This window comes from Sceloporus undulatus, chromosome 1, assembly GCF_019175285.1.
Source record: "Sceloporus undulatus isolate JIND9_A2432 ecotype Alabama chromosome 1, SceUnd_v1.1, whole genome shotgun sequence".
Lineage (NCBI taxonomy): Eukaryota > Metazoa > Chordata > Lepidosauria > Squamata > Phrynosomatidae > Sceloporus > Sceloporus undulatus.
In genome coordinates this window covers 216,961,061-216,975,916 of record NC_056522.1, presented here as the reverse complement: position 1 = coordinate 216,975,916, position 14,856 = coordinate 216,961,061, and the positions used below count along the sequence as shown (strand labels likewise).

The following is a 14,856-nucleotide window of genomic DNA, read 5'->3' as shown; positions in this document are numbered from 1 at the left end:
AAAATCAACATATAGCAGAGCAAGTTCATATATAATTTATTTGATGTGGATGGAACTGTTGATGCTCCAAAACTGAGATGTGATGCTTTATTTTTTTTATAGGTCAATGATTTTTGAAAAGAATATTGAAATATGAAACTATTTTATGGGAATCAGTGTTCAGCAACTCTCAAATCAATATTCAATATGTTCTTTATTCTAACTCAGGGGTAGGCAACCTTTTGGAGCCGGGGGCCGGGTTGGTGTCCCTCAGACGAGTCGGGAGGCCGAAGCCGGGGGGTGGAGCTTCCACCCTCCAGGGCGGGGGCTGCATGCTGGGGGCGTAGCTTCCACCCTCCGGGGCGGAGCCACCCTCCGGGGCGGAGCCACCCTCCGGGGCGGAGCCTCCACCGAAGCCCTGCAAGGAGGAGGAGGCATGTGCCCGCCCTCTCCTCCTCGGTCCCTTTCTGGACAAACACCCCCAACCTGCATTCCAAAACACACACAACAGCACAGTTGTGCATTTCACATGGCTTTACTTAACATGGCCTCTTGCATATTTCAGAGGCTTATTCCATAACCAAACCCCTTGGGTTTAACACTTAGCATGGTTTAACATGGCTATGCATATTGAACATGTCAAGGTGGTTTCACCGTTCTTGGACCAAGTATACTTCTCAGAAGTGTGTACTTGGTCAAGGGACTTTGGTTTTTCTTCACTGCGCATGGGTTTGTAAAAATCACAGCAATTTACATTGGCCTTGCCTCAGAGGCTTTCTGATATCAATATCACCATTAAAGAACCAAAAACACACAGAAAAGGCACTTTGGAAAGTCACACTCTCTTGGCTTCAGAAACAGTGCGTGCATGCCTCTCAAGCTGAGTCATATCATCATTATCATCATCATCATCATCATCACCACACTATCATTGTCAAAGCAAGGGAGACTTGTTAGCATTAAAAGCACACAAAACACACTTTGCAAGGTGACCCTCTCTTTGCTTCAGAAACAGTGCCTCCATGCCTCTCAAGCTGGCTTATATCATCATCGTCATCATCATCATCATCATCATCATCATCATCATCATCATCACACTATCATTGTCAAAGCAGGGAGACTTGTTAGCAATTAAAAAGAATGCAAAAAAAACAACAACAAACAAACAAACAAAAAAAACCATGTGGCTTCTGGCCACTCACCACCTTCTCCTCTTCTTCTTCCTGCTGCCCCCATCTCCTCTTCCTCTATCCTCTTCCTCCTCCTGCTGCCCCCATCTCCTCTTCCTCTCTCCTCTTCCTCCTCCTGCTGCCCCCATCTCCTCTTCCTCTTCCTGCTCTTCCTCTCTCCTCTTCCTCCTCCTGCTGCCCCCATCTCCTCTTCCACCTCCTGCTCTTCCTCTCTCCTGTTCCTCCTCCTGCTGCCACCATCTCCTCTTCCTCCTCCTGCTCTTCCTCTCTCCTCTTTCTCCCGTCCTGCGGCCCCATCTCCTCTTCCTCCTCCTGCTCTTCCTCCCTCATCTTCCTCCTCCTGCTGCTGCCTCCTCCTGCTCTTCCTCCCTCCTCTTCCTCCTCCTCTTTCTTTTCCTCCCCCTCCTCCATGTGCCGCGCGGCCTGGGGGCAGGACGGAGGGGACAGAGGAGGAGGTGGGCAGCACAGGGCCGTGCGGAGCCCTGCGGGGAGGCGGGGATGGCCCCGCGGGGAGGCAGGGAGGGCCGCGTCGGTCTTCATCCTTTGCCTCCTCCACCTCAGGCCGCGCAGCCCTCCTCTTCCTCCTCCGCCGCCATTTTGTTTTTCAAAATGGCGGTGAAGTCTCGCGCGACCTTTCCCGTCCTGGGAAAGGTTACACGAGACTTCGGCCGCCATTTTGAAAAATAAAATGGCGCCCGGAGCGGCGCGGAAATGGCGGCAATCGGCGGCAGGACTGCGCAGGGGCTGGTAGAAAGGCCTTGGCGGGCCGGATCCGGCCCGCGGGCCATAGGTTGCCGACCCCTGTTCTAACTAAATACACCACTAAATACATGTATGAAAATTGAATATTAGAATACAGTGGGTCCTTGGTATTTGCTGTGGTTTGGTTCTAGGGTCCCACATGGATACCAAAATCTGTAGAAGCTCATGTCCCATTATATATAGTGGCATAGCAAAATCCTATCATTATATAAAATGGCAAAATCAAAGTTTGCTTTTTAGATTTTTAAAAAATATTTTCAAACTGTGGATGGTTGAATTTGTGAATGCAGAATCCATGGATACGGAGGAGTGATTGTATATTATTTAGTTGGTTATTTTTATATTTGTATCCTGATCAAGATAGCATACTGTACACCATTCTCACTATTCCCGTTTTATCCAAATAATAACCTTCTGAAGTAGAAAAAATTGGGGACAGTGAAGCTAGTCTCTTTGCAGTGAAAACATCAAAGAATCTTCTCAGTGGTCAGGTTTATTAGATGCATCTAATAAAGGAATCTGTTCTCCATGAAAGCTTATTCTAAATGAAATTTACTAGATTTTAAAGGTTCCACAAAACTGTTTGTTGTGCTGGTGTGCTTCTTCATGAATCATGAATGTGTTGCAGATACCTTGTGTATTGCCCCACCATTGTGTGCAGAAGAAAAGCAAAAACTTAATTTGACTAAACCACACTGTCATACAATACAGACATTGATAATTCAATGATATAATTTAATCCAAAGTCAACTAAAACAAACTAGGTTTTCAAACAACAGTTCGATCCAGGCTTGTTTTATCCTCTTCACAGATGTAAGCAGGCTCTGTATGAACCTCCCCAATTTTTAAAGTCTTTGAAGAAGTCTTTCTGTGTCCTACCACCATCACAGGCACATTTGGAAAGGACATAGGAGAAAACCTTCTCAGTGCCTTCCCTGGTTATAGACCTCCCTTCCTGGGAGGTTGTCTCTCTCTCTCTCTTTTCCTTTGACCAGCAGGCTAAGACTTTTTTATAAGCAGGCCTTTGGCTTATGATTTAAATGACAAAAAGGCTTGTAATGGGATAATGTTTTAATCTGTTTTTATTTTTTATTAATACTTTGTTTAAGTGTGTCTTGTTTTAACCTTGTGGATTTAAAAAAAACTGACATTTAATTGGTTTTTAACTTTTGTTACTTTGATTTTTTAAAAAAAATTCTTTTTTATACCATAATCTTTGAAGTTACCTGGGACCTGTATGCAAAAGGCACGACAGATATAAATCAAATAAATAAAACATTTATATATATATGAATAAACACTTGCTGTGTTGCTGCTGTATCTTGAGTTTCAACTGCATTTAATTTTGTTTTAGCAGCATTCGTAATACTTGATATTACATGCTGATCATGTGGGCATCAATTTCTTGTTCATTTTGAAGCTACCAAGCCCTTTGACTGTTTGAACAGCTTGTTATTGTGAATGCATCTTACAAAGCAATCTGTGTATTAATACATAACACAATCCATCTTTTAGGTTAATAGAACTCTCTGCCAGATAGTATGGTGAATGATTTGAAATATTTCTTGGCATAAACTATAAACCAAATGGAGAAGATATCTGTTAGAGAACTGAGGCATAACATTTGGAACTTTATAAAAGATCACATCTAGATGATTTTCAGTGGTTCTGGCTGAAATATTAAAGATGAACTAAGGCCCTGGACAGATGGTCCTTTTAGCACATAACGCATACGTGCTAGGGTTGCCTCGGGGCGTCGTTTACAGACACCCCACAAAATGGCGGTGCCCTGTACACATGGGCGCTGCCGTTTTGACGCAATGGACACTTAACGTCTGCATATTGTGGCCCACTTGTGATGTTGCGAGTGCGCCAGTGGCGCACTCGGACTTCACAAGTGTGCTGGAAAAGAACTTGCTTTTTGCGGGTTCTTTTTGCTGCGCAAGGGAGCCGCATGGTTTGTCTGCTGCGGCTCCCTCGTGCAGCCTTTGCTTAATTGTAGATTAATATTGAACGGATCAGTTCCAACCTTTTCCGAATTGTGATAGATGCTGTGAATTTCAAGATGTGGATGTCCACTCCTGCTCTAAACCATCTCTTCTCTAACTTTTAGCCTTTAGATGTGTTGAACTACAACTCCCACCTCCCCCAGCCATCATGGTCATTGGGGATGCTGACTGGGGTGATGAGAATTATAGTCAGTAGGTCTGGAGGGCACCATTTGGCAAAGGGCAGAAAAAGGCAATTGTTTCCAAGAGTCTTGTTAAGAGCTGGCTATAAGGAAGGGCAATTTATCCAAAGAATTAACTGAATATTTAAAAAGTTGAGGTCTTATATCTAGTGTTCAGATTAGAAGGAGGAAAAGATGATCCAGTTTCCCTTATTGGCAACAGCTCTTTTTTTGTTGTTGTTGTTATTGGAAATGTGGTTTGATTAAAATTCAGAGATTACCATAGCTTGTAGATTTCCCACTCTCACCCTAGTTTGAACACATCCCTTCCTCCCTGCGTAACAAACAAGAAAAATATATCTTTCAAATTACTATTTCTTTGTCCTGTAGCTCCCCATGAAAAGCAGTCTTTTACTTCCAATTACTACCATTTCTTATTCCAGTTTTAAGGGAATTAACCCTCTTAATTTTCATGCTGTGTGGTAGGATTTAGAATACGGTCACAGTAAAGCAGTTGCAAAAATCTGTGGAAAATGCTGCTTTGTTTATTTTGACCAGTCATCCAGGATCGTTGTTATGACTACTGCTGACACTTCACTGTCAGCTAGAAGGTTCATACCACCCTGAGCTGGAAAGAAAAGAAGCTTCTGTATATATCAAGCGGCGGTGTTTTATGTGTGACCATTTGTAAATAAATGTGCCCTATACATAGTGCTGATCTTAGACAGCAGTTGTTTCCAAGAATACATCTGCTTAAAATACCTTTGAGTTTCAAAATGAGTTGTGTTTCTTACGGAAGAAAAAAAGAAAAGAAACAATGCATTAAGATTTTTGTCTTCAAGGCAATCAAGGCATATGCTGATAGGCATACAGTACTTGTAACCTGAGAATTGGTGCTTGTTGCTAAGGTTTTCAGAATATATGTTACTGAAGCTATAGTCCAAACATTGCTGCTTTTAGTGTCTGGAATACACATAACACCTCTTTATCCCAGACTCTGTAACCTCTGCTCACCTTTGGCTATTCCCTGTGGAATTTTTCCCCTCTCATTTTGCTTTTGCTTTTAATTGCAAGGCCAAGGGGCATGAACTCTTAGGCTGAAATGAAATTCAGTTCATTTGATAACTGTACATCAAGCAAACAATTAAATCGGCATTGGGCAGAGTGTTACTTGTGGGCTACATGCAGCCCCCTTGGACCATTAAGGGGTCAGTGTTTTTTCTTTCCAAAAAATGTGTTTTCCTCCAAAATCCCCTGTCCTGGCCTTGGAGGTAGAAAAGAACCAGAGGATCTGCTCGACTCAGTCCTTTCCCCCACTGCCATTCTCTTCTCCTTCTGTGTCATGTCTTTCTTAGATTATAAACCTGAGGGCAGGTACTGTCAAATTAGCAACCTGTAAACTGCTCTGAGAGCCTTTGTGGCTAAAGAGCAAAGTATAAATATAAATGAATGAATAACTAAGATACCCCAAAATGTCCTCTGGGGTACACTTCCACCACATTTCCTTCCAGGCCAATTTAGGAATTTAGGCCCAGCAAATGCCCTTTTTTTGGAGCAGGAAGTGAATTCTGCTCGCATTTTCTTGTTGCCTCTCGTGGGTTGACCCAGGCTGGACCAGAACATGTTGAACATATCCTAGAGGATATTTGAAGATTTGGTTTTTCGGAAGAGGTTGGAGGACAGGAGCATTTGGAGTGGAGGGGTACAGCCCTTCAAGGTCTTCTGGGAGACTGGTGCAGCCCCCTAGCCTTCCACATTCCACTGATTAAGTGGGTTTACTGTAGTTAGGATTTACAATTGGATTTAGAATTTTATTTTATATGTATTTTCAACAGTATCTAGCTAAGAAGCACTAAAAGTGGACTGAGGCATGGGCCAGTATTAGTCAGGGAAAGAAAATTGTCATTGGTACAAGAAGAAACTTATTTTCCTGAAAAAGTAATTTGAATGTGAAGTCATAATTTTTGTCAGCGCTGTAATAGGGGTGAAAAAGGTCAAACCACCCATCTTGATGTGTGCAATCCTGGCAAAAACAATCCTCTGGGTCTCATATTAAGGCTTGTTTATTTGTTTGTCTGTGTGTTTTAAATGACATGGGCTGAGATTCTGCATCAGAAAGCATGATGTATAACTTTACAATGAAGGTGCTATGTTGCTGAGATAGTGGGCAACCATGCTAGTGGCTTGTGATGATGCACAACAGGGCACAGTGCAATATGCCCCATTGTGCAACAGGAGCTCCTGTTGTACAATATAGCCTGATGCGCAACATATCTTGATATGCAGTTTTTCCTCTTGTGCATTGAGACACATGCATTGGGACACATTGGGCACTGGGAACTTTGACAGTGACTATGCTGTTTGCCCCATTCACACAGTGGTCCTGGAGATGGAACAATGTGTCTGTTCCCCTCTTGAGAATATGACCTTGGTGCAGTTGACCCTTATGTGAATGTGAATCAGACTACAATGATATAATCTGACCTAACAGGGTGCCAGCTATATTTTCCAATATTGTGTTTAGAAAAACATCTGATTGGGCCCAAAGTTGAAGCCCAGTGGATGCTGTGAGATTACCTTGACATTCCACATACTGTATATACTCATATATAAGTCTAAAAAGTTCAGTCAAAAAATTGACCCCCAAAACCTAGGTCGACTTAGCTAAGGGTCAATGTAAATTTGTTTTGTTTTGTTTTTATTTATATACCGCTATTCCAAAGATCATAGCGGTGAACAGCAAGTAAGCTAATTAGCAAGTAAGCTAATTTGCCCCCAACAGTCTGGGTCCTCATTTTAGCGACCTCGGAAGGATGCAAGCCTGAGTCGAGCTTGGGCCCTTTTGCTGGTCTTGAACTCGCAACCTTGTGGTTTTGAGTGAATGGCTGCAGTACAGGCATTTAACCACTGCGCCACCAGTGGTTAAAATACTATACTTTAACTCTTATTAAAAAGGGAACCATCCCCTAGTGGAAGGCAAGAGTGCAATCTGTACTGGAAGCCCTGACTTCCCTTTACTCTGACTTCCCTTTACTCTACTCTATCCAGTCTTTCATGTGAACACAAACAATTAGCCTGCCATAATTTTGTAGGGTTTTTTGGCATTGTTTTCCTTTGCTTCATCATTAAAATCCTTTGTTGCATGTCTCTAAGTTTTACCCTTGACTTATCCAAGGGTCATATTAAAATCCATAATTTTGCCTCTGAAACCTGCCCTCGACTTACTTATACATGAAGTCGACTTATAGTTGAGTATATACAGTAATTGAATCTAAGCAGCAATGGCCAAAGCCCCCAGTCAGTACATTGGATGGGAAATCATTTGGAGCTTTGTGTCAAGAGTGAGATAAAACGTACAATAAATGAAACGTATAGGTTGTGTTATTCCTTCCCCCTTCTTCTCGTAGCCTTCAGCTCAGTGTGCTCTTGAATGCACAGAGACATACCAGTGCACTGGTTACTTTCTCAACAGTTTACTGAAAATGCAGCCTTGTATTCAGACAGAAAGCCTTTCTTGGGTCTTCTGCAACTTGGATATGTTCACCTGGAACTCAAGCATGTTCACCTGAACTCCCACTAGAAAAGTATACAGCAATGAAAGCCATGATTTTATATATCCAGAAGGCCATGTTTACATGCTTTGCGCCTGTTCTTCTGATACCTCAGGGGGTTACAGATATCTGGAAATATTTGTAGCAGGAAATCCCCTGGCAGGTGTCCAAAGACAAAACTGGGTGTGGGTAACTAGCTGCATTCATTTCAAAGGAAGTAAGCAAACAAGATAAGAATGGCCAATTAGGAAGTATATTGTTGGTTTATTTCTCAGGTTGCAATCATGTATTTGAAAATAAAAGTTAATTTTAATACGTACATTTGTGTACGTATTAATTTGTTTAGTAGTTATTTGAAATAGGTGCTGTCTGCCCTGTGTATTACAGTTGCAGAGGAAGGGCAGAATATAAAGTTTCAAATAGCCTGTCAGTCAATTAGTATAATAAACAGTATAGTATGGTAAGTAATATAATAAACAATAGTATTCCCTAAATTATGAGTAAGCACCACTGAATAAATATAAATGCATTAGATTATGTGGTTAGCCACTTTTACTTGTATGACCCAATGTCTTTGCTGTGGGTCTTTATTATAAGGATTGCACCTACCTAACATATAGATCTCTAGATAATAAACTCTCTCTTAATATTTGCATAGGTTTTGCCTTCCTTCCTTCCTTCCTTCCTTCCTTCCTTCCTTCCTTCTTTTAAAACTGAAAATGGGAACTTAACTAGTTTACCAGAATTTTTGATCATGATTCCAACTATAGTAGGTTGAATATTTAGTGCTTTCCCCACAAGACTACTTTTCACAAAGATAAATGATTTCAGTTTTCAAGGCTTATCTACATTTGGCAGCATACTCAGGGCTGCTCCTGGAGTATTCTGAGCCCTAATCTCCCTTGGAATTCTCCCCGTATCTTGCAGGTTTTCCTCAGTGATGACAGGTGCCCCCCCTCCCATGTGCTCCCCGTTTGTTGCCTAGTGTTGCTGCTGAGGACAGGTGACCAGCCATGCTATAGATGCTGGGTGCCTTGTTCTGACCTCAGAGACTTCCATCTTCATCAGTGGCAATGGGTGACAAATAGGAACCATGGGTGAAAAGGCAGACATTGGCCAGAGATAGATGTGCCAAAAGGTCTCTCCAGAATGATGCAGGGCCATTGAGGAATACTCTTTGGTTTTCGTCCATCAAGCAGCTACAGAGTAGGAAATTATGAGGAACCTTGCTTTGTGTCTTAACTGAAATCTACATCCATAGTATTCCCCAATCTACCAAGTTTGTGATTCTGTCCAAAAAACCCCAAACAAACAAACAAACAAAAATGGACAATATTTCCATGGCATCATATGTTTTTGTGAAATTCATGCTGACTCTTAGTAGCAATCATAAGATTGTTTTGTAAGTATTCACAGTCAGTTCTGTTCTAGAATCTTTCCTGGTATAAATATCAAGCAAACTAATCAGTAGTTCCTCTGTACTATTTTCCATCTTTTACATGGTGTACAGTAACATTTACTGTTATCCATTCTGCAGTGACCTCACCTGCAATATTAGTGACAGTGGAATTGCAATTGTTATTTACTACCCTTGGATTCAGTTGATTTTGCCCTGGAGGTTTGGATCCATCTAAAACCTATCATAGCCAGACACTTCTCCCTGTCTTGGACTTTGATCCCCTGGTTGCATAATTTGGCCTGTTTTCCTCTGTTGCACCAAAACCACTGTTTTGAAGAAGAGAGGGGCAAAATTGGTGTCAAGTGCCTGTACATTCTCTGCCACCTAATAGCATTTCTCCATCTCCTCCACACACTGGGCATACCACTTCTTTGTTCTTCTTCTTGTTCCACACATACCCACTCCTCTGTATTGCTTTTAATCTCTAATTCTAAACTTTTCTTTCTCCTGACATTATCTTTAAAAATATTGGCTACTCATTTGTACACTTTCTTGACAATTTGCCCCGCTTGCATTTCTTATATGTGTCCCTTTTAAATTTCATCTCATTCAAATGCTCCTTATGCAGACATACTAGTTTCTTTAGGTGCCTCCTGCTTTTTGTCTTACTGGAATTGGTTGTGATTGTGCCTTCAGTATGTCATATTTAAGGAACTCGCAATCCATCAAGAACAGTCTTTTCTTTGAGTATTTCTGAATATGGGATTTGGCACAATAAATTTCTTTGAATTTATTGGAAACCGACTTTCTTAAAGTCCAGAGTGTGATCCAGGTATATTTAACTTCCCTTTTCTTTTATATAATGAATCCAGAGAGAGTTCAGTTTGTTTACTCATTTTTTCCTTGCTACATCCCTGTTTACTTTTTTTCCCTGGTGGTGAGCGTATCATCAATCTCCTTGTCACTTTTTCTGCCCTGGGAAGTGATGATGTCAATAATATATTAATTTTAGTTCAGGATTCATCAAAGAACAATACAGATAGGTACAGCCAGAGGAAGCCTCAGATCTGAACAGAGAAATGATGGGTGGATGATCTGAAACAGTTTTATATAATAGCAAATGACTTGATTTCTTAAACTGCCTGAATCAGACTTCAAATGTTTTTTTTTCCTCCTAACTTCTTTAACTTTACAAAAATGGAGCATACATTTGATTGTCCTTTTTGTGAAAGCATTGCAAGAGTTGTCCTCCTTACATAATATGTACACATACCCTGTGTACCCATTGTGAGTGTCACCTGAAGGTTACTCGATCCAGTATGTTTAAGGGTGGTTTTAAATTTCTGTTGTGCCTGATAGTAAAAGTGCTCATTTGCTAGAGAATGGCACAGGATACTATCACCTTAACTGAGGAATTTTTCCAAGTGGTTTGTGAGGGAAGACTTTGTTAATGGTAGCTGGATTATTGCTTTTATGATTCCCTCTGTTTCCATGCTCTTAGAGTAATAGATAAAACAGCAACAATAGTGCCTAAGAGACAGAAAAACAGCAGACTGAGTATATCTGCAAAGTTTGCTGATACAAAAGAAATCTTTGGAAAAAGTTCTTATGTGGGAGTCACAAAAACAACACCATAAATGGCTTGAAGGAAAGACAGACTGCTTGTCAGTACGTACAGCAGTAGTAAAACAACTGATAGCCAGGTTGAGAAAGGATGAGTAATGGAATGGAGCGACTGAAAAGAGAGGAGGTAGAAAGGGATAAATAGATATAAAAAGTGTCACTGTAACCACCTAATTCTGGAAAGATGCCATTTTCTGCTTCACACATGGAAGCCATTATGCTCTGTCCCCAGGGGAAAAGGTTGGGAGTTGCTTACAGACATCAGTGGCAAAATTCAAGATTGTAATGTAACTGGAATTAGGCACAAATACGGGTGCCCTGTCAACCCAAACAAAGACAAACAAATCTCCCCACCCACCCTAAACCAGAATGATGAACTGATTTGTAGACACACCTTTCTAGTCCTGTTAATGTCAAGGAAAATAATTGTAGGGATAACATTGTTTCAGTGGAAAGGAAAAGTGGGATGGTAGACTTTGACTTGCTTGCTTGTTTTTACTGAGTTATTTCATAATTCCCAGGGTCTATGGCCCTATGCATTTTTATACAGAACCAAATTAGGTGTCACTAGGATTGCAACTAAACTAATAAAGATAATTCTCTTTGTGGATGGAGTTTCCTTAGTATCACTTTATCTTGTATATACTGTATTCTCATGTTGACTGAATAGTAAGTTCCAAGAACATCAACTGTTGTTGGCACTTCTCTATAGTGTGTTTAGGAAGTGAGTGTGCAATCTAACTCTTGTAAGTAGGAAGGACAACAGAGAAAGGTCATTCTTTGTTTGGTTTTTAAGCCTTGTATCCCATTTCCCAGCAGGAAGCTTGGATTGGCAACTAACTACTTTTCACAGCTATTTCTGACATAAACCAGTCAGTCAGTTGTCAGATATTAATACTAGCAGAGACTGAAAGTCTTAAAACTGACATAGCAACATGCTTTTGACAGCGAAGACTAAAAAGTGGTAATCTTTATAGTTGTTCTTAAATTGGAAACAAAGATTGTTGTGTTTCATCCTTGTGTCTGCTTCTGTTTGTGGTTCTTTTCTGCAATAAACATCTATGTCAGTAACACCAGTCTTTGTTCTCATAGCAAGATTGAATGCAAAGGATTTTGTTCTTGTAACACTGAATTTTTATATTGCTTTAGTCAATCTTCCTGAATTATGTAGAAGATGCGTCTCTTCATTTGCTGTGTAACTAATCCCCTCCTCCCACCTTTTGTACAGGTGATTCATGTTCAGAAAGTGCTCTACAGATAATTACCATGGCTGGCCACAGTCCAGATTTTCCTGGTGGTATGCAGCCAATTCCTGAAGATGTCTACAGAATGAATTTGTCCAAAGGAGTTTCAATGTCTTTGCCATCATCACCTTTACTGCCTCGTCATGCCTATTTAATGCAGTCAAGAGCAAGCAAAAAATCTCCAGGTAACTTCAAGAATATTCCTTTCAAATCTTGCTGTAAAATTATACTTGGTTAACAAAGTAACTTCCAAGTGGTCTTTCTAAACCATTTAACACATTCCTTTCTAGATGCCAGATGCTATGATTTTGGTTTGCTTGCTATCCTGATCCCTGCATTGCTAATAATATTTTATAGGAACCACTTTAGGTTTCAGCATACAGCATTACAGATGGATTGCCTTACTGTCAGAAATATGCCTTGATCCCCATCCCTCTTGCCATATGCAGTAGTTGGAGACTATTATTTTCATTTGGGGGAAGGTGAAGAATATGCGTGGAGTCAGTGAGAAGGAGCTTTATATATTGATTACAGTTCTGGGGAAACATGACATCTGTGGAGCATCAGTTGTCTGTGAAGCCTTTTTAGTTTTATTGTGTTTTCATTCTGAAAATATTCTCTGTCTAAATTTGGCTTACGTTAATTTCCTAACCTAAATGTAATATGGTATGGAAAGGGGAGGAAATGCTGTTGAAGATGCCGTCCTGAAAATTTTGTTTTGGCAACAAGTGAATGTAACTGTGTGTATCCTGCTAAGTAAGGTGTGGTCACTGGCTTCCTTTTTATCAGCCTGCTGAACTCATTCCAGCATGCTAACATTTGACTTTACCAGACCAGGGGGTCTGAGCATTTTGTGAAGTTTATCAAGTTCTTGTTTTCTGTAAAGAGAAAAAACAGTTTGGTATTTTGAAATAGGAATTCTTTTTTCAATGCAATGAAGTAGCTAGTGTGTCTTCCAAAGTAGAGAGAAACATTCATAGATGATGAAGTAGCTGATCCCCCCCCCAAAAAAGTGTGTATTTTCCTCCATAATTTAAATATTTACCCCATCAGCTTTGACAAATTTCATGCTAAAATAAATATCATCACCTGATCTTTTAGCTTTAAAATGTTTCCCCCCTTTCTGATTTAATATATCTTAAAATGCCAAGCAGCAGTTTATTTTGGATGACCTTGTGTAACCTACTTGTACTTGCCTAGCCTTTCAAACATCTTTTTTCATTTTTGGTGGATTATATTTCAAATACTGCTAACATTTTCATTTCCAAGTTCAATTACCTTCTCTAAAATGATCACAACCTCTGTGGATAATTGTAATGATTTGGCCTTATTTGACTCCTGAACGTAATCTCAAGCATACTTCCAATACCTTGGAATTGCCAGGAAGTCTGCAGTGTCTGAATCTGTCCACATGTTCAGCCAGAATCAGCTGGAAGTGTTTGACAAGTTAAGTTAATTATTATATAGTGCAGGCATTTCCTTTTTATTTATCTGATTGCATTTAATCAGCCCACTTATACAAGCTCTGTATCATGAAGAACTTTCTTTTTCTGATTTTTAAACAGTGAAAGGACTGAGAGGCTAAAACTGCCAACAAGGTGGAACAGGGACATAATTTTTATATTTGGTTCTTTGTTTTGATTTCCGCTTTTATTGTCAGATACTGAGAGAGGTAAAAATTTCCTAGTTACAGCTTTATAGGATCTCTCTCTCTCTCTCTCGTATTTAAAATAGGCCACCTTTGAAGTAAAAGGTCTCTTGATGTAACAAAAAAACAACAACAACACACACAGATCAGATATTTGCTCCTGTTTGGCTTCTTTTTTCTGATTAGGTAAACAATCCAGAAATGGGAAAGCTTTGCATGAAATATGAATCTGGAATGAGGACTGGATGCTCAAGTAAGCTGAGATTTGTAGGCCAACAACAAGCCCTGGTGTAAAGGTGATTTATGATCTTAACATGTGTAGCTGCATTTAACCCTGAGTTTAAACATCAGAAACAGCTGCCTCCTTCCTGGTTTGTTTAACTGCTCATGAAGAAAGAGCAAAGTGTCTGAGTGCACCATAGCAATAGCAAGTACATTTCTATACCGCTTATCAGTGCACTTAAGCACTCCCTAAGCGGTTTACAAAGTGTAAGCTAATTGCCCCCAACAATCTGGATACTCATTTTAGCAACCTTGGAAGGATGCAAACCTGAGTTGAGCTTGAGCCCTTTCACTGATATTGAACTCACAACCTTATGGTTTGTGAGTGAGTGGCTGCAGTACAAACATTTAACCACTGTGCCACCAGGGCACCAGCATGGGACATGTTCACAATGTGGTTTATTAAATATTCCAGGAATTGTGGCTTATCATTATGTGTAAATTCAGGCCATAGGTTTGGAAGTGACCCCCACAGAAAATATATTTTATAATGGTTGGCTTCAAACTCTGAATGGTAGCTGCTTCAGGCTTTTGCTGTTATTTTTGTTCATGCTGTGTGATTGACAAGAAATTGCTTAGTTTTTTGTGGCTTTTTTGGCTATGTGATTGTATTCTGGAAGAATTTATTCCTGATGTTTCACTTGCATCTGTGGCTGGCATCTTCAGAGGATGGTGGCATGGAGGTCTGTGGAGTATATATACTATGTGACCCTTGGTTGAGAGGAAGTAATTTTGATGGTAATTTGTATGTTGGTCTGTTGGTAAATGGCAAGGCCTCTGGGTGAAGGATATGCAAGGAGGATTTGTGTTTATTTAATTAGTGATCCATTGTCTGGCCCTGGGTGATGTTCATTGGCATGTGCTGAGTCTTGATTTTGATGTTTTTCAGGATTAGTAGCCAAACTTTGTTTACTTTGAGGGTTTCTTCTTTCCTGTTAAAGTTGTCTAGGTGTTTGTGGATTTCAATGGCTTCCCTGTGCATTTTGACCTGAGAGTTGTTGGCATGGT

General features: G+C 40.4%; 1 protein-coding gene across 4 annotated transcripts in view; it reads left to right on the top strand.

Annotated features, from left to right (window-relative positions):
* Positions 1–14,856, top strand: part of TANC1 (tetratricopeptide repeat, ankyrin repeat and coiled-coil containing 1) — a 176,916-nt gene that overhangs the window by 78,938 nt on the left and 83,122 nt on the right. For all 4 annotated transcript variants that reach the window (XM_042465137.1, XM_042465113.1, XM_042465128.1 and 1 more), the window contains exon 3: positions 11,903–12,103. In XM_042465137.1, coding sequence (XP_042321071.1) covers positions 11,903–12,103 — 201 coding nt within the window. The remainder of the gene's footprint in view (positions 1–11,902; positions 12,104–14,856) is intronic.